The sequence below is a fragment of the Pollicipes pollicipes genome, unplaced genomic scaffold, assembly GCF_011947565.3.
Source record: "Pollicipes pollicipes isolate AB1234 unplaced genomic scaffold, Ppol_2.1 Scaffold_4219;HRSCAF=4965_pilon_pilon_pilon, whole genome shotgun sequence".
Classification (NCBI taxonomy): domain Eukaryota; kingdom Metazoa; phylum Arthropoda; class Thecostraca; order Pollicipedomorpha; family Pollicipedidae; genus Pollicipes; species Pollicipes pollicipes.
The window spans coordinates 16,163,872-16,187,521 of NW_023596448.1; the positions used below are offsets into that span (position 1 = coordinate 16,163,872).

Below are 23,650 nucleotides of genomic sequence, written 5' to 3' on the forward strand. Positions count from 1 at the left end.
CCAATGTGTGATCAGTACTAAAATTGAGTGCTTCCAACCATTTCGCCACACTCTTTTCAAGCGATTCACCAAATTTGGTCGTCGCACGTTCGTCCTGCGCATTCCTGCCAGTCCAGTCTGCATCACTTCGCTTTTGGATCAAATCAGTCAATTTTCATCACAGTTTGTCTCGTCTCTCCGTAGCTCTGTGAGCCATCTCGCCACTGTCCAGCAAGATCCACAATTTTTCGCCCGACGCACGCCATTTTCCGAACGTGTTTATACCATCGCCAAGCGCTGCTCACTGCCATCCATAGTTCGCTGTCACCCTTCAGGCATCCAAGGCACTCCAGCGCTTTCCCTCGCGCCCATCGCTGCCCACTCGCTCGGCCCACCCACCGATCCGCGCCGTCTTGGCATCGGGTCTCTCTCACGGCACAGCTCAGTTCGTCACTACGCCTTGTCTCCACCCTCCTGGCGCTGTGGCCGGCGTCGGCAGGGCAGCACACTCTGATCTCGTCCCAGCAGGTCTCCATCCAGCAGCGTCTGTGGCAGGTTGAGGCCGGCCGTCTCCGGCAGCAGGGTGGTGATGGCGCCGCCAAGCAGCGACATGGCGCCGATGATCAGCAGTGGCAGCCCCGGGGTCTGCTGGTGCTGTAAAACGCACGACCAAAGTCATCGGCACCCAGTTCACTTTTGGAACCTTAGCTAAAACTAGAAAGATACGTTCATTCGACAAGGATGACAACTTTGGATAACCATGTATGCATACATTCCGGGGGTTCATTCAAACCCTCTAGCCTTTCTCTCTCATAGACAACCATTCCAGCGACGTGATGTGGCTTGTTGGCCTTTTACACCAGTTTGACATGCTCTGGCAAATTTTTGGCATTCTTCGGTATCGAGGGCGGTTTCAGGATTACTTTGTTCGGACTATGTCAAAAAATCGCAATTCTCCAAGTTATTCAACTGGAACTCACTGTATACCATCAAACGCTCATCAACAAGCCAGTCATCACCACTCCAAAAAGTTTTTGGTTGCTGCACGAGAATTGCAGAGGGTGAACGAAGAGAGATGGCATGAGCAACTGCATCCTTCGCCCGATACAGCTACAAAAAAAGCTTAGCGGAACAATGTTCGGTTATCAACTCTGATAAATCCAATGCTAAAAACGAAATCCTATGTCATGTCCACCGAATGCGAAATATCAATTTTCCGGTGAGATCCGTCCATAGGTGCTTCTGCACGGCCCCGTACCAGGTAGACGATGGAGGGGCTGATGAAGATGGCCACGCCACCGAGCAGCTCGTACGTGCCAGGCTCTGGCCGCGGATGACGGTGGGGAAGAGCTCGGGGCCGTACTGCAGGCAGGGGTGCTGTAGGCGCCCATGATGAGCATCCGCCGGTGAGGCCCAGTGCCAGACGCGCCGGGCCAGGCAGCGCTGCAGCCGCCGGCAACGGTCAGACGGCCGCGGCTTTGATGCGGGAGGTTTGTCATGCCGCCGGCTCTTTTGTCGCTACCTCACGTCATCCGCGTTTGAGTGGCTAGGACCATGTAAGCGATTAACTGTGACATAGTGTGCTTCTCACCCACTGCTGACAATTTTTTTCTCGCACATAACGTGATGTACCACGTGCACAGCAGACTCAAGAAAACCCGGCACAGATGCCAGGGTGAAAACAAATATTGATCCAGGTGCGTAAGGGGTCGTTCTTTCCCCTTAGTACAGTTAACAATTCGAGGGTAATCCCAATGCCCTGACGGGCCAAACCTATCCTATGAACCAAGCCATTCTAACGATGGTGGTGACGGCTGCCAGCAGTGGCATCTACAAGCTATTCCCCGCGCCCGCCCGCCGCCGGTGGGGGCGTGGCTGCTCTCACCATCGCCGAGCAGGGCGTAGAGCAGGCCGCAGAGGCCGGACGTGACGAAGAAGAGGGCCATCGGCCACTTGCGACCCCGTGCGTTGATGATGAACGGCACGGTCATAGCCAGCAGCTCGGTAGTGGCGCCGAGCGAGAACGAGCTGAATACAGAGCCGCCCAGGTTGCCCGTGTTCTGCGTGTGTCCGTAGAAGCACAGACACGACACCATCCTGTCGACGCGGCAGTCGAGGTCAGCCTGGGTTCTTGAGTCGGTGGTTGACGATGACAAACACAACCGACTGTCGAAGTCGTTTAGAGGAATGATCCACATTTGAAAGTACGGAAGCAAGCACCTGATATGAAGAGTTCACTTATCACTAATGGGATGCTTTTAAGTTAGAAAACCACATAGAAAGTGATGTCATGACGGGATACAGTGACGAGAGGGGAGGGAGGATCATGTAACCATCCCATTCGGAGCATGGAAATTCTAACAAATTTGTTTTGTCAGGCTCTAACAACACTTACAGAAAAGGCGTGCAGCGCGTGCAAAATATACTACCACACCACAGAATACGCCCACAATGTTCTCACCACAGCAGAATGACCAGCACCATGTTCTTCATCAGGCGGGGGTGCTTCCGCACCAGCAGGATGCTCTGTGTCTCCTTGTCGGGATCGCGGGCCGTCATGTCGATAAGCACCTCGCCGAACGCTTCCTCATCCAGCGTCTGCCCATTGATTGCCGCCATCTTCCTCAAGAGGGTGGCCGCCTCCTCTCCGCGACCACGAACCATCAGCCAGGAGGATGACTCCGGAATGTAGCTGCGAGGAAAAGGTTTGACGCTGAGATGTAGCTGCGAGGAATAATTTCGTAAAGCAAACTCTCAACATGCACAGTGACTCCCGTCAACAACGGGAAGGTGATCCCAGAGCAAACCAATACAAGAGCTTCATCAGGTATCTGGAGACGAATCCAGGTGCGGGCAACGAGTGACGAAGTGACGGATGATGGGTGACAGGCGACGAGGTGATGAGGCGACGAGGTGACGGGTGACGAGGTGACGAGTGACAAGGTGATGGGTGGCGAAGTGACGGGTGGCAAGGTGACGAGTGACGAAATGACGGGTGGTGAGGAGACGGAGGTGAGGTGACGGGTGACGGGATAACGGGTGACGAGGTAACGGGTGACGAGGTAACGGGTGACGAGGTAACGGGTGACGAGGTAACGGGTGACGAGGGTAACGGGTGACGAGGTAACGGACGGGTATCCAGCTGACAAATCTGGGTGCAAGTGACGGGTTACGAGGCAACAGACGGTTGTCCGGTTGACGAATCCAGATTACGGCTGATACACGATGACGCTGGATGGTTTCTGGCTGAGACGTTGAATTCACGATGCGCACATGACAACAAATCGCTGCAGATTATCTGCGGCGATTAGCCGTCACCAGCTGTTCAGCGGCCAGAGCATGGCGCTGCTCCCACCCCACCGTCCCTCCTCCGCCCCGCTCACTTGTAAAACGCCAGGGTGAGCAGGAGCGGCAGGCTGGAGAGCAGCATCAGGGATGCGCCAGTCCCAGACCAGGTAGGCGATCCAGGGCAGTAGCGCGCCGCCCACGCCCCAGGAGCCAATGAGCGCCAGCAGCGGGTAGACGCGGGCCCTCGCACCGCAGTACTCGATCACTGCCCAAGAGGACGCGCGCCATTGGTTGCTGACGGCTCACGACAGTCAGGTGGCTCGCAGAACAGCATTTGTGGGGAGTTTGGGGATGGTTTGGGATCCTCATCCAGCATGTGGACTTGTTAGGAGATGATGCGGGGCTCTCACCAAGGGTGGTAGTCGTCGTCATTTGGGATTTGCGATGCACTCAGCTGCTGAGGCCATGTGGCGACGCTTGCCCCCTCACCCTGGCAGAAGGCGCAGGCACCGCGGGAACGAAACCTCGTATCTCCGGTTCTCAAGACTCGCAGCTTGAAGGGAGCGCTTCACATTTGAACATAATGAAGCAGGCATTAAATATGATGAAATAAGCTCGCTTACAGCTATTGGTATCCTTTCAGAGAAAAAGCTGTTCCAAGCAACACAATTCCCTGTTAAGTAAAGATGCTCCTCAAAACGTCATTGTTTGAGCACGCCATCGTTTCTGAGACAACTTGATGAAAAACCAACTGATGGCTGTTATATCTGGTAATCGCGCTCACGAACGCCAGATATGAACGCCTCCGCAATCATATTTAGTCTTGATCGCCGCATGGCTTATGGAATAGTAGGATTTGAATGACGTTATTATGATGCGATGAATAGCAAGATGACTGAAGCACTCTCCCCCATATGCCTTTCACTATTTTCGCGGGCGTGTACCTCAGAAACTAGAGGGCTTAGGTCTTTGGAAGGGTAGGGCTGTGATCTGCACCGAATGAATTTCAATATGACTACTTCAGTTTACCCTCCTCCCCCCTACCAATGTGGAACACTCCCTATGACCATTATATTATCGGTGCCCCCCACCCCAGGATTGGCACGGGCTTAATATTATAGCAGATGTGAGATGGTGTGGGCATTCCAACCAGCATGCAGGGCAGATGGGAGACGGTGTGGGCATCTCACCTAGCATGTAGGGCAGATGAGAGATGGTGTGGTGCGCCGTGCCAACGAGAAAGCGGACGGCCGCTAGGGCGGCCATGCTGGAGGGCCAGGCCAAGGTGAGGGCGCCACCGGCGGCGTACACCACGAACGAGGCCAGCGTAGCCGGACGGCGGCCAACCCTGGCGGCGGAGCACAGCCAGTACAGTCAGCTGGAGCCCCGGGACCACAATCAGCTGGAGCACCGACAGCACAGTCATCTGGAGCTCCGGGACCACAGTCAGCTGGAGCAACGACAGCACAGTCATCTGGAGTCCTGGGACCACAATTAGCTGGAGCACCGACAACACGATCAGCTTTAGCATCGATAGCACAGTTCAGTAGGCAGCTGAGAGCACAGTCAGGTGGAACCCTGGAGCACATCTAGATGGAGCCCGGATCGCAGTCAGTTCGAGCACCGATCGCACAATCAGCTGGAGCCCCGGAAACGCGGTGAACTGGGGTTCCGAGAACACTGTCAATTGGGGTCGGAATACAGCATCACTTGCATGATAGAGAGCGCAGTGACAGCAAGATCTTCAACAACCAAATGGTGGTAATCAAATGGCAGGACAGCGCCTTTCGTTGAGCAGTCCATACCAGCAATCGTAGGCAAAGGATGGGCGTGGCGCACTTCCTAACACTCTGTTAAGGGGGTGCCACCAGCATGCCGAGGAGACGTCTCCCCGTGGTGGCGTGACTGGGGGCGACGTGGGGCGTCAGACGGCGCGAGGCGTGTGTACGGGATAACATCGCTGGCCTCCGGACGTCATCCGGGATACAACACAGATCCGGCCGCCAGCTGAGCACGCCAATCGCCGGCATCAACACCGCCGCCGTCAACAGCGCGCCGGCGCCAGGGCGCTGCGACTCACTTGTCGCTGATGGTGCCCCAGATCCAGGAGCCGACGATGTTGCCCACCCAGAAGACGGCGTGCACGACGAACGGTCGCCAGGCATCATTGCACACCCAGTCGTTCTGCAGGGACACCAATCAACGTCACTCATCCGGCTGTGGCGGCGGTGCGCTTGTTGTACATTTCGTTCCGGCTTCAAAGGGACGAGATCGGTGCTTCGAAAGGACTGATGCTCTTAGTCCAAAACTTTCAGGTGTTTGATAAAAACGGAGGTTCTCAATTCAAAAGGCGTTAGGTTCCCTTCAAAGAACAGGCCAGGTTCCGTAAGCTACGAAATGCGGCAGGAAAACTTCCATTCTTCGTCGCCTCCAGATTGTGGTAACAGTGCGGCGAGTTGCTGGAATCCAGTGCTGCATATTCCTGTTTTGTGCTATGGTATAGGCAGCAGCCACACGTTGCGACATTAACATGAAACTGGATGGAATAGCTTTCCCTTGTCCAGCTGCAATGTGTGCTATAGTAATATGCGCTCGGGAAGCGACACATAAGTGTACATACGGCGAATTCCGTACGGATGGGCACAAAACACACCACGGGCGAAAATGGCTAAAGCACATCGGGATATACAGCATAACTCTTGGCCATTTTCTGTCGTCCATAAAAAAAACGTTCCCGAAGACACATCGCCTGTAAAAAACAGTAAATTCTGCCCAACCACACTACTGATGTCGACCATACTTTGTGGTAATGTGGAAAAGTTCTCGTTAAATGCTAGCCGAGCACACGTCTCCTGTATTGTTATGTATTGTGTCTCTTGTATTGTTATATGTTAGCTGAATACACGCCTCCTGTATTGTCATGTGTTGCGTTTCTTGTTTTGTTATTTGTTGGCCGAGCACACGTCTCCTGTATTGTTATGTGTTACGTGTCCTGTTTTGTTAGATGTTCCGCGCACACGTATCCTGTATTGTTTTGTGTTGCGTTTCCTGTCTTGTTATATGTTGGCCGAGAGCACGTCTCCTTTATTGTTGTATGCTGGCCGAGCACACGTCTCCCGTATTGAACACACGACCACCGGTATACGCTAGTGCGCAAAGTTGAAGCCGATGTGGCGACGACACATTCTTCTCCAAGCAATTCGATGTGAAGGGCTTTGAGACATATCGTTGCAACTGTGCGCAACTGGCTCCCGGACACTCTACTGCACTTTACAGACGTGCACCGTGCTACAGTCCATAGATAAATGAACACGTCAAGTAGTATGTTTCGAAGAAGTCAGCCGTCGTTAAAGATGATTACAGCTAGGGATGTACCAGTCGCGTGATGAAACAAGAATACAACAGAGATGCGGATACAGCTTGCCACAGATGTTTTCCTGTCTATCCTTACCGACAATACTGATAAATCTTGTTAACTGGTGCTATTGTGTCAAATAGCAATAGGGTTTTGCACCCAATTTGTGGACATTTGTCACCCTGTCACTAATCAGGCCCTAACTGATGTGTGTAAAAAGATTTGCCAATGCCCCGTTTTATTCCAAAGACACGTTTCACTGACGTTACTGGCAAATGATGCACATCAGATGATCACAATCCGTGTTTTTGTGTTTTATGCTGGCCCAGTCGTGCCTATCGTCGCTCGAAAAAGAACACTGCTAATGATCTATGCAAGGAAATGAGTCTGTGAATAGCTGTGGCTCAATGCTTTGAAGTGGCTGGTAGTCGCGTGCTTGTAATCCCCGCAAGTTTCGCAATGATTCCATCAACACTCGTGTGTTCAACCATTAAAGTCGCAATAAACGGCTGGCTCACGAATACTACGCCCGCTGCCCATTGCACACGCATTTTACACAATCAGTCAATAGTTATGGATGCATCGTCAAATGGAACGCTGCCGAGTGCAGCAACAAACCATGCTTAAGCCTAATCGCCATTATTACTACCACCACCAGCACCAGCATCAGTATCAGCATCCTCATATGTACCATCGTCACCATCGTTATCACCATCATCAGCATCATGATGATGATGACTATCGTCACCATCGCCATCATCATGACAGTAATCTTGATAACGATACAATAATAACTGGCATCACCATCATCACCATCACCATGTTCATCACCATAACCACCAACAAGGTAAAGCAACGCAGTGGCGAAATATCATAAAATCAGAAAACACGCGACGAAAATAAGACAACTCAACCTAAATTGTCATCAACCTCACAAATCGGCAGGGTTAACCACAGCGTTCTCACAGGACCAACAGCAAGGTGTCCACCACGCCGTCTCCATCCGATGGAGTACGGATTAACTGGAGGTTTTTCAACCAGCAGCCACATCTATGGCACGCTAAAGAGATCAATGGTATATTACGTGTAATGGATTCAGAAACAAACCTGGCAGTACAGTTGGTGAGATTGTAAGCATTGCCAAGAGCCGCGCCAGGACATGGCTAAGTCTGTGCTTGAATCGGAGCACCCCAGCTAGGTACTGCAGGAGTCGCGATGCCTAGAACAATCAGTCACCCTGCAGGTGTAGCGTGATTTCCACGCACTTCGTCCAGCCATTGGCGATGCCACATCCCCGCGGGCCTATTGCATCTTATCTGCACATTAGCATCAAAACCAAGATTGGCTGTGGCGAGCAGCATCACTGTTTCTGCGCAACTCAAGACTAGCATTCATCTAGATCAACACTCAAGATAAGTGTTGGTCTAACCTCCGAGTTATATTTCCGGGCAGTGGGAAATAGCTGAATCTTTCACTACTGATTGATTCACCAGGCAGCTAAAATCCTGCCAAACCCAGCAACACCTATCGGACAGCCTATCACGAACACCGGGGTGTCGCAACGCTAAGCTCAGTTGAGTCCGCATATTTCACCATGCTGTGACGGTTAGGCCATGGCGTTGGGCTTGTTGCCGGCATAGACGGAGCAGAAAGAATTCTGGTCCTGCCAAGCACTTCCGCTGGCCGACAGTGGGGGTGACGATCGTTGCGCTGTACACGAAAGTAGGACGCGACTGACAAATCACTAGTGAAAAGCCAGCATGATCAATAACGCACGGCAATTTTTCAGCACCTCCACTTCTGCAGTGGATCTCGACCGAGGCGTCCATCAACAAACACATGCAGCACCGACACCCACGCTTGTAAGGCTTCACACACAAACAAGCAATGCTCGGTGGTCAACACGTGTTTTTGTGGGCCATCATTCGCCACAACCGCTTTGTTTGGTAAGCTTCATGTCTGCCCAGACCTCTGAGCGTAGGTACGTAACAGTTGTGTAGCCCGCATACAGGTTGCGGAATGTGTAACCATGCAAACAATGCCATATCTGCCGCTTCCTGCGTCTTTACCACTTGGTAATAGTTCTCATTTATCTTCATTTATCGTTTTCCCAAGGACTTGAACGAGGTTTAGTTGATCGCATGTAAGGCAGGAGGTTGCACAATGCCCTAGGCGCCTCGCAAATGGTTTAGCAGACTCAGATGCAGCCGGTGCTTGTTTCATTTGGGACGACCCAATACCTGTCCTAAAAAGTTTCAACTTCAGACCATGCTAGGTCATGGAGATATGGGATCATGAGCACAAGTCTACGCTACAAGAAAGGTAAAAATGGCGCTTCGTGGGCTGAGCCTTGGCGCTGTGTGCATATCGTCACTAAACGTGATGATAGGTTCACCGGGTTGTGTGAAAAGGGTGATGTAGTTATATGATACAGCGGAGCAACACATGTTTTTTCGCATAACGAAGGCGTAAACCATTGGAAAATGTATCACACTCTCAAATGGATGTGTGTAAAATTTGCGACCCATCCGACAAGCGCGAATATAAGGTGCCTCCGTGCCAGATGACGCGCTCCTGTGTGATTCAGGTGTTCCAATCTTCCGCGTTGCCGTGCCGTTGCAGTGGGTGCCTTACACAGGGAGAAGACCGCCGCGCCGTTGCGGTGCGTGCCTTACACAGGGAGAAGACCGCCGCGACGCGTGCCGCGTTTGTATTAACGTGGCCCAGCCATGTTTATCAGGACAACATTCAGTTATAGGCCGTTTTCACTCAGAAATACGCTGAAAGACATTTACAACTTTTTAAAAACTTCTCAGCGCTTATTTTCTTACCGCATACCTTTCATCAGCGCTTTTCGGCCAAAACTACTCCAAGGAGTTTTAAAAACATGTCTGTGAAGACGCATGCTGAGATAAAATTGCGGCTAGCTTGCTATAAGCAAGATCGTACTTTTACGGACAGATATGATTCCAGGTCTCTTTCTACCGAAACTTCTAAAAGCTTGTTTACAAATTCGGTGGCATCTCCGAAGCAGACTCGAAAAAAACAAACTCCTTTGTCTTTGTAGCGTTCCTGTTCATAGGCATGCAGTATTCGCAGTACTTGCAGAGCTTGCTTACAGTACCTACAGATCTTACAGGCCTTATACGTCATAAAATGATCCAAGGCAAATTTTCCTTGATTAAAATGTTCCTCAAAGCCCACCCGTTTCACACAGCACCGATGTAATCAATACTGAGCCAACCGGCATTCAATTCCCTCCACCGATGCACATTGCTGATTGCCAGACCTTGTACTGGCCTGGAGCTTAGCTGAACTAAGAGCACGGGCTAAAATTTCTGCGACGGGTCTTATTTCATAAAACACACTTATTCTTAATTGGATGCATAGGGCCTACTTGTTGCACGTTATTGGAATTGCATGAAAACAAGTGTTTTCCTTATGAGAACGTTAGGTATATACTAAAACTTTACAGAAACATTTTTGTCAAAACTTCTCAGTACATAAGCTATCGTGAAAATGGCTCCATCGATTTATGCCGCAAATTATGTAACGTGATTGTAATCATGCGCGCCAGCAAATCTTAGCAACAGAAACCTCAACTCTATGTGTTGCAGTCTCTATAGGCTGCACAGCCTCAGCCCCTGTATAAACTGTAACCCCTGACGGACCGGTGGGCAGAAAAAATTACACATCTCAAAGGAGTACCTTTGGACGCCTTAGGACATCAAATTATATACTTACAGGGGTGTCCAGGCACATATTTCCCCTCTGTGATTTTTAGATTGAGGAAAAAAGCGGATTCTGCGTTACGCCACCGTGCAGTGGTGGTGGAATCTCGTGGTGGAACTAAAATGGCAAACGAATGATCTCTCCTTTTGTGTTGCAGTAACTTTTAATCTGTCCAGAAGACAAGCCCAAAGTTATGCAAAATAGCCCAGTCTAATATCTGAAAGGTACGGCTTAATTTTAAAGGGCATTTGGAATCATAATTTTACGACGGTCGTTCTCGCGCGTGTGGCGTTCGCCGCCTGCTGTTTCACGGCAGTGGTCAACGTCGTTCGGTTTTGCGGAAGCTGCAACCCTGGCCATCGCTGTCCTTGCTGCCGAGACTGCGAGCGCGCAGTCTCAAACCTTTTGATGTCATTTGTTTCACTAGTCGATGCTGGAAAAGAATGAACGTCTTCAGGCAAACATGAGATGGCCTTGTTCATTTCTTTAGCTCACTTAGACATACCCTATTCAACACTTATGAGATAACTTGCTTCTTTCCGGGCAAGAGGCAGCCTGAATGGAACACTAGAGGCATATTATAGTTCCCGGTAAAGGGCCGCGGGTCACTGCGTCCCAACGCGGGGTGTCCATTCCGGCTACTATTCTGGCGACATGGGCGGGATCCCATGATCGATCCTGAGGCCCTCAGAGGGATACATCATACCGCACTGGTCCCTCTCCCTGACGTGGGACGCCTTCTGACCCACGGAGTTGGGCCCGTATCGACGTAGGGACCCTCAGTGACAAAACAAGACCTTTGATCGCCGCAGGCGATCCAGTAATGGACGCAGACTCCAGTTCGGCTTAACGGGCCCATGGGTTGGGTTGGTTAACATTGGGTTGGAAGGCTCACCGTTCGGTACTGAGGATCCTGACTAGTACCCTCTAGCGCCCTCCGGTACTAATAAGCGGCCCTCTGTCATTGCGGGTCCCATCCCTATCCCTGTTCAGCAAATGTTCTCCTGGCCGACCTGAGACCTCTTGGCAACACATGTCACCCTTTTAAGCCCTGCGGGCCTCTGACAGATAAAGGAGCCCCGCGTTGTTATAGGGACGCCAACCAATGGAAATCGTGGGCCCGGCCTCGTTCCTCCTTGTGAAATGGGTCCCAAGGACTCAGATGGACACGTAGTTGACTGTCTCCGTATCGAGTTCTCATATGTTAGGGAAAGAGGATCATAACAGACCTGACCCTGATAGAAGCCCTCTGACTGACATTTCAGGTCACGGCACTACAAGTACGGAGGGGGGGGGGGGGCGAGTCCAATTGAGCCCTTAATGTTTGGTCCCGAGAGGCCCTTCGGGCCCCTTTTCGAATCCACGCAAACACGAATCCTGGCGGCTTGGGCCACTTGCCGACACAGGACCTTCGGTGAGGCCCTGTGGGACCCCGACCGACACAGTCATGGTTTCAGGGGCCCCGACTAATGCAAACCGCGGGCTCGGCCGTGCTTATGCTTGGTAAATAGACCCTCTGGGCCCAGACCGACACGTAGCCTACTCTTCGGTGTTGGTGGTTTCTAGCCGACTTAGACTCCCGCATGGTCTCAGGTGTCCTGAATCAATGCAAGAGGCCCTCTGACTGACACTTGCAGCCACGGCCTTGCGGGCGGGGAGGGAGGGGGGGGGGGGGGCATCCTTAACGTGCCCTATGGCAAGTTCTTCGGGTCCTTAAGCCCTTCAATCGAGCCCTTGACCTTTGGTCCCAAAGGGCTCTTCGGTCCCTCTCCGCACCTCCTCCAACAAAGCCCGTAACCAACGTGGGGCCACAAGCCGACCTATGACCCCCTGTTAGGTACTGTGGGTCCTTGACCGAAACAGGGCTTCAACCATTTTTTTCAGGGGCCCACACCAATGCAAACTGTGGGCCCCGGCCTTGCCCCTGCTTGGGAAATCGGCACCCGGGGTTCAGCCTGATAGAGAACCAACTGCCTGGTGTTGGTGGCCTCTGGCTGGCTTAGACGCCTGCATTGTCTCAACGGGTCATCAAACAGTGCAAGAGGGCCCCTGACTGATATTTCGGGTCACAGCCCTACTATTCACAATTTGTTATGTGACCTGCAGCCAACACTCCGGGTCAAGCCTCCCAACTGGACCCTTGATCGTGGGTTTCGCTGGGCCGCCCCGTCCCGTCTTCGGGGCTTGGTCGGCTCGGGGACCCTTGTGAACACAGAACACTATGTTAAGCACTGTGAATCCCTGAGAGAAACGGGGGCCCGACCAGTGTAAATCGCTGCCCCCGGCTATGTAGCTGATTAGGAAGAAGGCCCCCCGGACCCATGCCGAAACGGAGCCGACTGTACAGTGCTGGTGGTGCCTTGCCGACATATAGGCTCTTATCGACTCAGGGGGGTCCCCGGTCGGCGCAAAGCGTTCTCTGACTGTCATTTGAGGGCCCGTCTCCGCAGGCTGCGGGCCTAAAAAAGACTCTGGCCACTGCTTCGTGCCTTTAGGCACCGCAATCTGGTCCTCGACCCTTTGTCCCTGAGGGCACTTCAGGCTATTCGGGCCTTCTCGAACACTGCCTCTGGCCGTCTTGGGCCCCTTGCCAACACAGGGTCCCCTGTTATGCGCTATGTGGGGTTCTGACAGATGCTGGAGCCTCGCCCAATGTAAATCGCTGGCTCCGACCTAGTCTCTGCTTGGGAAGTAGGTCTTCGGGCCCATGCCGACACGGAGCCGATTATGCGCTATTGGTGACGTCTGACCGAAATATTGACCTTTATCGGCTCAAGGGGCGCCTGATCAACGCACAGGGCTCTCTTGATACTCTTGGAGTACTCAGCCTGTGGGAAGGGGCCCTTGAGTGTGATCTCCACTCAAGCCAGCTTTAGGCCCTTAATCGTAGGCCCCGTGGAGCCCAAAGGGCTCCTCCGAACCTAAGGGGGGGGGGGTACGTGCCCCCTGTCTGCGCCACTGTGGCTACACCTAAGGTTACCCTAGAATATATCTCCGGCATGTCGCGTGATCACGCTCAAATGCTCGGTACGCTATGGGGCATTCACAGCGTGTGTCTTCGAATCAGCCATGTGTAGCTAGCTTTATGGTTTCCGAAAAGTGACAGTTTTTGGTAGCAATGCACGACGATCAGGTGACAGCCGACGAATCGGCAAATCGCGGGCGGCGGACCGACACTGTTGTATTAACAGAGCCCCACACCATACATATGTGCTAAAAACACATACAACTAGGCATGCATGTACTCTGACTTAAACAAGGGGCATGTCGGTGCAAGTTTTACGTTTCTGACTGATATGGTTTCTTAAACATCCCTGTCCAAAATATTGCGAATACGCCTATAAATATGCGCATATGTGCATAATGCGGCCAGTTATTTGCCTCGCAACATGACGTTCATTACCACTCCTGAAATTTCGTTGGAAACAATCCACTAGTATTTTCTACTAGGCTGCATCATTCTTAGTTTGGAGGTGGCCGTGAGTCCAGATCGACCTGCTCAGTCATCCGCGTTACGAAAAGGGCGAACCAGGGCGAGGGCCAACCGACGCCAGATGAGCATTCAGAGACTCGCACCGCGCGTCAAGGAACGTACGCGCTTATACGTACGCTTGTGGTGAGCTTTGACCACGCCGTTGTCGGCGCCGTCAAACGTCGGGTCGGGAACGCATGATCGTACCCAATTCGAAAAGGCGGCTAAGTGATTGCATCAGAAGTTTTAAACTGCAGCAATAATAACTGGGCCCAGGTTTCAAGTCTTCAATCATCCTAAGGCCACCTCATGGCAAGCCGTGGGATGACGCTGCACGAATACTGTGTGGAAGCCAATACTGGCCAGTAGATGAGCATCTATTACCCTGATAAGAGCCCATCCTGACCAGACCCTGCGTCATGAAAGGTCACATGTTCACTATGTCCGTGAACCCAGCCAAAACGGAGCATGACTTGACTAACCCAAACCGATATCTGAGCTAAAGCGGAACACTCCACATGGCACCACTAGGTGTTGTGGAGCAGTCAGCGATCATGTTTTCTGTTGGCTTTTAGACTTAGTCGAGTAAAATATCCACACTGAGTTTCAAGCTTAAATGGAATGTCGCATCACCCAGACGATCAAAGATGGCGAAATCTCAGTAAAAGGGCCATCCCAAACGCTGTGCACAGGTTTCCACTGTATACAAACGTCACGGGACGACCTAGTGCTGCAATGAAGGCCGCCAGTGAGAGCTTCCGCCGCACGCAAACAGCGTCACGCACAAGGCATTTCACCCGCACGTGTCCCGGACAGCGGGCCATAGATTGCCATACGCGGCCGGGGCCGCCACAGTACAAATAACAAACACGCCCGCGTTATGGTGACCTATCGCACAAGGTTTATTTATTCAGCCTGGACGGCCACCGCAGCTCGTCGCGTGCAATGCCTGCTCGGACCAGCACAGAAATACGCCGCCGACGGGTACGGGGCCGCTGAGAACGGTCCGCGAGCCGCCTCTCCCCTGCGCTGTTTGTCCAGCTGTAGCGCAGCCTGCACCGGAGGGTGCCGAGTGCAGCGGGGAAGTTAGAGGCGCGCGGAGGGCGATGGGCGCCGTACCGTACGCCGTACGATGGGCGCGGAGGGCCGAGGGCGGTGTGCAGTAGCATTAGGGCGTCATCCTGCCTGCCACAACTTCAAACCATCATTATGAACAAAATTCAACAGTTGAATGACAGAAAACGCTACATTTCTGGGTCATTAACCCCACATAATACAATTAACTAACGCAAGCACTGTTATGCTTTCAACCACCCAACCGTAAGGCCAGGATCGTGCATTAAAACGATGTAAAACACTTCTGTTTAAAATTGTGGCCACGAAGGGTAACCCATTCGTTAAAGCACTTTAGCCTTGTCTTCATGCAGGGTCATATCACTCCCGGTGGGTTTTTGTTTCCAGGCACGTGAGTACTTTTGAAACAGGCAGTGCTCGCGTTCAGAGGTTTATGAAGTTCTAAAAGTTCAAGTTCACCTGCCAAATTTCGGGATCGCTGAGCCACCTGACGTAACCTGGTGGCGACTGCTAGGAGGTTGTTTGGAGACAGGCCAATACAAATCACAGGCTGCTCAAGGAAAATGTGTTATGAACGATTATTTAGCTGAGCCAACAAATGTTTTCCTCAACTGCATAAAGGTGCTTGTTACGTAAAGTCCGGCTAAGATGTTCACATGAGCCGGATTTAGTGTCCAATGAAATGAATTTTATTGTACAAGCGGGTAATATAGAAACTTCCAGGCATTGGTCCCCTGAAAGCCAAAAATGCTATGAACGCAAGCAATAAAAACGTGAAAAACGCAAAGGCGACTCCAAGTAACTAGATTAGAGATAGCTGTTCTGTTTATTCATCTCTATATCACTTGTTGGCCAATTCGGCTGTGGGTTTTTCATTTCTTTTATATGTTTTCTGGCAATTTCACTCGTGTTCTCCTTGTGATCGCCGACACTGTGTACATCAACAATGAAAATGTCTCCGAGGATTTTAAGCACAAAAGGCTCCGTCATTTCGTATGGACAGGAGAAAAAATATTTCGTCCCAAATTTGACGGCTATGTTAATGTCAACTGCAATCATACCTCAATATTTGACCCTCGCCCTCACGGGGGTTGATGCGACCTCCTTTAAGATTGCTCGAGGATATCTCTCCGGCATACTGTGCAGCCACGCACAAAATTTTCACTCGCAAATGGGGCATTAACTGCGCGTGTTCTGACACCAAGGACGTGTTCCTAGCCTTTCCGCTTTCGGGGCGGCCGCGGTTCTGAAGAGCGCTGCACGGCGGTGTACGATCGGCACGGCCGGCGGCTGGCAGCCGACGATACTACGGAACGCGCGGCAGACCCACGTTAACATTAACAAAGCCATATATCACAAATGCATGATCAAAACACCTATTAATAGACATCAATGCGCTAAGAATTAACACGCTTTCGGGTGGGGGTCAAATTGACCACTCTTCTCCCCCCCCCCGCCCGAAATTGTTCAGAATGGTCTCCGAACGGCGCGGCGCAGCCGCGCCAAAGTTTGCATAGCTGTAGAAAATGGAATAGCGGATCGTTTTGTACTAACAATTTAGATATTTCTTGTAATGTCGCTGACCTATGGCAGGTCGAATTCAGACCATAGTTTCAACGACGTCAATTTCAAGGAAATCGCTCAATTTGATGCAACAAAAGAGTGTTGGACGAAGCCATACATCTCTCATATGCTTTTTTACGCAACGCCAATATTGGGGAGCAAATTATATTGACCTAAGGTCAGTTATAAATGTCAGCCCAAGGACAAAACTGATGTATTTTATTACTCTAGGGCTTGCTGTACGGGACAGTTTTTAGCGATAATTTCGAATTTATTAACATCAGGAACCGCATTCTACACTTTCCATGGACTTCTTAGGGGTCAGAATAGGTCATTGACTTAAAATGACCCAGGCCAGCATTTTTTTTTTTTTTTGGAAACATGCCGCCTAGCATAATCTTTGTGCCTTACTCAAATGCAAAGCTCAGAGCAGTGTTGTATGATTTTGGTCACAATGACCTTCACAATATCAAACAAGGTCACTGACTTTAAACGAGCATGCGAGCTTTTGCTTAGAAACAGTTATTTAGGCTCTGGGGCACATTGGTGACCAGCCTAGAATTTGACCTTGTTTGGCCTTTCGTTACCCGAAGGTCATGACCTAGGAACCTGAAACTTTGACCTAAGAAAGTTCACGTACAGGTCAACACACCTTGTAAATTTGTTGCCTCTAGCTTTCTTAGTTCCCGAGATCTCGGGGGGAGGAGGCAAATTGACCCCACCATCCGAGCGAAGGGTATCTAGCCGGCCACCCGGGCACGTGTTAAACAATGAGCACGCATGTTTAGATATCTGGCTCTGCTTAGGATTCGTGTCGCCACAAGGCAAGATTTTGCAGATGTAATTCTGAAAGCTGAAAAACTGCGATTTCCTCGAGCCTTCGACTTTAAACTGTCTTATTAAGGTCAATTAATCACCTTGAGACGTAAAAACTAGCACCAATCACGAGATCCCGTTGCGGGCAATCTCCAGGTGCCATCCGCTAAGCTCTATCTGTAATACCTTAGGAACTCCAGGGGTCGCACCGACCACCTGTCAATGCGCGTCATGAAACACTGCAAGTCGGCGCGAGGGTTAAGGTATAGTAACAGAGGCGCAGCCACACACATAAGCCTAACAAAGCGTAAAAAGGTGTGAGCGGAATCAGTTAACACAAGCAAGGGAGCCATGTATTCTAGTCTGATGAATGATCCGTTTACACCGGTCCCATATGTTTGGTCAGGGAGCACTGCGTGGGCATCAGATGTCTTTCATCTTTACGGAGCAGCCACTAGCTGACACATATCTCGACGTATGCCCCTCACCCGGGCAAGAATGACAGGCATAATAGCCCCCCCCCCCCCTTCCCCCGGCAACCAGCTATTCCTTCGTGGAACAAGCTGTCACAGCAACGACTTATGGATATTGTGTAGTCCTCCAGATGTGCCTACGTACCTCAATTCGCTCTTCTCTGATACGGGTGGTTGAGATACAATAAACACACGACATCACAGAATATGTTGTACTATATATGTCTGTGATATGCCACCGTTCTGTATTTCATTATCATATATCTGGATGCCTGAATTCACTTTTTCCACGTGATGTGTTGTCTAGACCTAAAAGACGACCGACATAGCAAAACCTGCCACTCAATTATTTTTTATCCTGCGTGCGCCACTGACCACATTTTCAGACCTATAGATGTCAAAAGCGAGGTCACGATCACAACATGGGAAAAAAACTCGTAACCATACGAGTGTAATGGCTTAGGTTTGCATGTTGTAATCCCGCCATTTTACTCAGGATGTATGGAGGACTAAATTAGACATTTCCTGCAAGATGTACTGTTTTTGGATAAATGGGTGCAAGGGAATCCGAATTCATTTGTGGGCATTGCACATGTGTTTTTGAAGATTTTTCAAACACTCCTACCAAAGGTATAAGGCTTCACGTCGCTTATAACTCGCGCAGATCGGTGGACAATCGGGAAGCCCACGTCGCTTTATTTCACCGTTTTGTGGCGTTACAAACATATACACTCTTTTTGAAAGTGACAGTCATCAAAGCAAGTACATGGCCTTAGAAGCAAGCAGCATTAATGGTGTGGAGGTGTGCAGAAGTACGTAAGATATACAGCATTTCCTCTATCGCATTCTTATCAAGACCGGATGACATTCCCACAATATCGCGCGGATTGGTGTGGTGTATGACGTATTGTGTCATCGCACCAATATGCTCCTCCATGGGAGACCTCAGGGCAGGTGGACGCGTAGTGTGGTGATGTTCTACGGTCTGCAGCAACGTCCCCAGCTGTCTGTCGTCTACTTCGCGGCTGCCGCAGTCATGGGCCTGTGTGATCGGCCTGCCTGCTGGGGATGACATATCCTACTGTTGCAGTCCTGAGTCTGCGTGGCAGACCTTCCTGCAGGGTCTGACGTATTCTACATTCACAGTGAAGACCGCTGCAGTTCCCAGTTTCCAACAAGTATGGCCACAAGGTCGGCCTCGGTTGTCGTTAGACTGAGCCGATTCGCAAAGTTTGGAACGCTGTTCGAAATTTGGGACCAGTGAGTTTTAAGATATGGGTGCTTGCCGTTTGGCATCGCTGGCAAGAACGGTGGTCCGACGAGATATGCACCGAAGCGCATGGCCTACGTAACATTTCGCCGACTTTCCCCCAGTTCTTCCGATGCTCTGTGAGGGCAAAACCGAGGGCCACCACCTTGTCACTTTGATTCCAAAGGCGGCAAGGCAAGGTTTGACGCATTACTTCGGTTTCCATGCTGCACCACGCGGTGGCCCTGCCTGCTCCGCTGGGGCGTGGTGAACAGCCGGGCCAGGAGCTAGACCAGGAGGAGACGGTCATGTCCCCGATGAGAGCGTCCGTTATGCTGGCGACTTAAGCCCAGTCCGACCCGAAAGCGGGCGTCATAAAACACACAGCGTGTTTAGATTCCGTACGGTTTCCTCATCACCATGCATCTGAGCTCTCCACGCACGTCTGTTGGACGCGTACAGAAGTGGAGCCGTGGACTTGGCGTGAGGGAGCTCAGCCGGCCGGTCCCACCCATCAGTAACGAACACTGCCGGGGTTAGATGAGCTAGTCCGAGACCGTCACCCCCGGCACACTAATCACGGGATGAGAATGACGATATGTCAATGACAGCACACTCTGCCAAGTGCAGCACGTATAGATCAGCACGCTCACACGTCTGCATGGCGAGGATTGGTCCGGTTCGCACAGGTTTACCTCACAACTGTGTTGTCAGAAGTCATGGGCCGGTCCCTGCCGAAAATGCAAGAAATTGCAGGCTTCACTAGTCTTAAGTTACTCCTGTAAGCCGTTGATGCTTAATGTGTGTTTCCTTATATTCTTACCGGAGGTTGTGACTAGCAATACGCTGAGCGTAGCTCGTTGCGTACTGCATCGAAAAATACCACCCCAGTTTAACATATTCGTGTCCCTCCAACCACCTAGCAGGATATTTCCGTAAAGTTCCATACCACGACACGACCAGTGAGCAAACCCCGTACGTGCCTCTCGTCTGCCAGTTAAAAACTGATATTGCCGATCAGTCTGAACAATGGGCCGCAATACGAAGACTGTACCAATCCCAACATGATTGGTCTATTCTAGTGCAGAAAAACTTCTCATTCAAGAACTGATACCATATGGAACCCCCTTATATAGCCCTTATATAACCCCTTTCAAAAAGTGAAAAATGAGAAAGAAATTCACTTTTAAAAAGTCGTTATCACAGCTTGGAGCGATTTTTGGGATATATCTTCTCAAAACAGGAAACGAACATGATCCGAAAAAGTTCATTCACAAATGTGTCAAAATTTGCTGACGGCATCGAGAAAAATATGGGATTGCAATAGACTGAGAGGGTTTGCAGACCTCCAAAATAGCACAACAGGGACCCTATATGCTGAAGAAGATATATATACTGTGTAAAAGGTTCATATGACGTTTCTTTTCTTTGCGCCTCTCATTAAAAATGTTTTAAGCATCTTTAGGGTTAAGTTTCAAATCACTTACAGTCTTTCCTCTTATACCTCATACAAGAAGCCTAGCATTTGGAAACGCTAGCATTTCATCTGCACCATATAACAGATACCTTACTTATCTTGAGGTGCAACACGTTTTCAGGCGGGAAACTTGCCGTACGTATTTGCTGCTACTAAAAACACTCACATTCCAGCTTTTCCCTTCTGATTAACTTCAAGGATTACATCGACCAACACATTTTTGTACAATACAGGCAAACATAATGAACATCTGTGCACTTTTTACTCTCCCCAAGTGGAGGCCGTAGGTAATCTGCTCCGGGAGTGCAGGGTGCAAATCTTAATTTCGAAAATATCGCATACACTCACTTCGCATTTCGGACGCGTATACAAGATAGGTAAAATAACACCTTATGTGGGCGATGATAAAGATTCACAAATGAATGTATACTTCGTAGTAAAAGTAATCACATGGGATGTTATGCAGCTCAACCGTGAACCATTACTACAGCAACTTCTGAACAACTTGAAACTGAAAGCTGGAAAGGGGTCTCACGCCACTAGCCTAACGAACAAAAAACTAAATGCAGTGTCAAATGGAAACGACCGAAGTCGCTTCCAAAAATTAAACACCAACGATTTTAGACCATGATGATAGCTTAACCAATAATGTATAATGCTGTAATCGCTCCTTGCATCCAAAGTTATTAGATCTAAAGGCCCTCCCCCCGACATCCCATCCCTCGCTGGTAACGCTTTTGTCTCCCGGTCTTGGACGCCGCTCGTCAGACTCAGGTCGGAGCTGGCTGGGCGCGAACTGTTTTTTCGCTGTTTTACATGTTTACCATATGTTGTTTTGTGTTCATGTTGGTGGTATTGGTGTTCTGGTGGTCGGGTGTCTGTGACACACTTAAGATCCTTAGACTATAAGGTTGTGTGAGGCGCCCGCCCCTAACCCAACCAGACCAAGCCGAAGCCGACCCTCGCGATTTTTTGGAGGGCTAGCTGGTTGGCGGCCAGTGCTATATTTGTGTAGAAGTGATACTCTTGACGAACGGGGATAATGTAATGTAGCTGCTGCTGCGGATGCTGTTTTTGAAGTTGTCTTTATAAAGTGCGGAAAAACCCGCTCGTGTCGCTCGTCTTTGTGCCAGACACCAGCACCCGGACAACTGACCGGAACCACCCAACCGTTCAAACAACTTCGACGTTTTTGCCGCATGTGACGTACCAGCTGGATCACCAAGCCCACGAGGGCCAAATGCGTTCTTTCTGTTTATTTGAGTAAGAAAACAGAAACGACATGCCTTATTTCCAGTTGAATTCGATTCTATCGGGTTTCTATTGCAGTGCAACGCGTCATAAGATGACGCGCACTCCCGCACTGTCAATGAGATTCTTATCCGATGAATTATCGGTTCACAACCCTCGACCATCGGAACGTCTCCTTAATAATTCGAAATTTGTTCAATACAGCTCACTCCGATTAGATCGCGGCGATTGGTGGGGAACATGCAGCGAAAATAGCAACCTCAGCCAGGCAACAAATGAGGTTCATTCCGGGAACTGAAAACTTTAACTGAACGATGCATACGCATGGTTGGCGGTGAGCTGAAGCCACACCTGTAATCACGCACAAAGCAGCATCTTCTGTGCTTATTATTTAGTATCATTACTGCAGCTATCAGCTGACACATTGTGCAGCTCATGTCTGCATATATTTGGGAAGAAGTTCACCTTTTTTGACTTCGGATTATCACGTTCATTCTTTCCTTCGTTAGTTACAATTGTTGTCCAATTTTCGCTGAAATGCCCTGTCAGATTAATACATGCGCTGTAGGCGAACCATCTGCTGGTCTTGCAGCAAAGTCAGGCCGTCTGCCTCGCCCGTGTTTGTATGGAAGCTGTCCTGCAATATGATTTTTCCGTGCCTAGCACTGCAACATCAAACAAATGATCTAGGTCATTCCCGAAAGCTTGCACGCCCTGCCCAGTTAACGATGTCCGATCGCTGTTTGACCTTTTTGCAGACGGTTTAGCGATAAGCGATGTCTTACAGCACTCCACGTCTATATCGTGGATGCACCCACCTTACACCAAAGCTGGATCCCATGTTTATAAAGCACACCCGAGATGTTCGATGCGCGATGATGCAGCGGGAGACGCCCAGTGACTGGAACGACAAGCAGACCATCCAGGCCCGCCGCTTCGTTGGCAGCTGCGCGCGACTGATGCCTGCTGATCTGTCCAACACCCACATGTCTTGCTTGAATCTTCTGGGTATTTCCTGGTATTCTTGACCATCGGGGCTTGACAAGGACCACGCGCTTGGCTTTTTTAACTTAAATCGTATTTTGGCACATTCAAGATCACGTGTTAAAAACATCGCAGAGTGTAAACAGCGCCTCAGCGCGGGGCACGATTCCCGGAACATTTGCTAACAGGGTGGGGACTGTTGACGCATGAGAAGTAAACGGACCGGTGCAAAACCCTAGAAAGCTAAAACCGGCCGCCCGGATTCCGCTCTTTCGACTGATGACGTCACAAGTACACTCGGCCCGTAATGGTAAACGGCCGATACATGGCTGCCGCGATTTGCTATGTTTAGTCTAAAAGTTTAAGGTTGCAAGTATTTGAGCATTGTTATATTGAAATATGATTAGACTATCCCTTCTCCGAACAGGTCATAATATCAGCTCCAAACCTTTTCATTTCGTAATGTGCTGGCATCTCAGCCTCTGGCTGGAAAGCCGGGAGATGCTTTTTTCACCAAGCTTTCTTGGCAATGATTTGCCTAACTTGAACAACATATGCACAAAAGTAAATATTTTATGAATGCTGCTTTAAAGTACTTGAAATGAGAAATGAGAGGCAAAGGAAAGATCAAGGTTAGGTTAAAGGCCGACAGACTTATTTTACACCATAGTTTACACTGTTGTGGCCAACGGAAGCGTGTTTTATTTCTTTAAAAAAGCACGCGTTCTCCGGCTACGTGAGGATGCTGTGTTGCGGCCATGATGATGCTATGATAGGATGAAGTCAATATCATGCGATGGAACGGCCTGGCAATTTTGTTTATTCATGTAGTCAATATTTCAAAATATATTTTACGTCGACTTTGCCTGCGTAATACATCTGAAATGTCAGTCGGAAATTTTTGGTTAGAAGACAGTCAAGATGTAGGTGGGACATC

At 50.1% G+C, this 23,650-nt stretch overlaps 1 protein-coding gene across 1 annotated transcript in view; it reads right to left on the bottom strand.

Moving 5' to 3' along the window:
* Nucleotides 1–1,441: 1,441 nt before the first annotated feature.
* The window catches only part of LOC119094927 (organic cation transporter protein), a 36,184-nt gene continuing 13,975 nt past the window's right edge, over nucleotides 1,442–23,650 (bottom strand). Inside the window, exons 2-7 of the mRNA XM_037217837.1 lie at nucleotides 5,348–5,451; nucleotides 4,458–4,615; nucleotides 3,340–3,532; nucleotides 2,441–2,671; nucleotides 1,865–2,076; nucleotides 1,442–1,455 (exon numbers count right to left, since the gene is read on the bottom strand). Coding sequence (XP_037073732.1) covers nucleotides 1,442–1,455; nucleotides 1,865–2,076; nucleotides 2,441–2,671; nucleotides 3,340–3,532; nucleotides 4,458–4,615; nucleotides 5,348–5,451 — 912 coding nt within the window. The remainder of the gene's footprint in view (nucleotides 1,456–1,864; nucleotides 2,077–2,440; nucleotides 2,672–3,339; nucleotides 3,533–4,457; nucleotides 4,616–5,347; nucleotides 5,452–23,650) is intronic.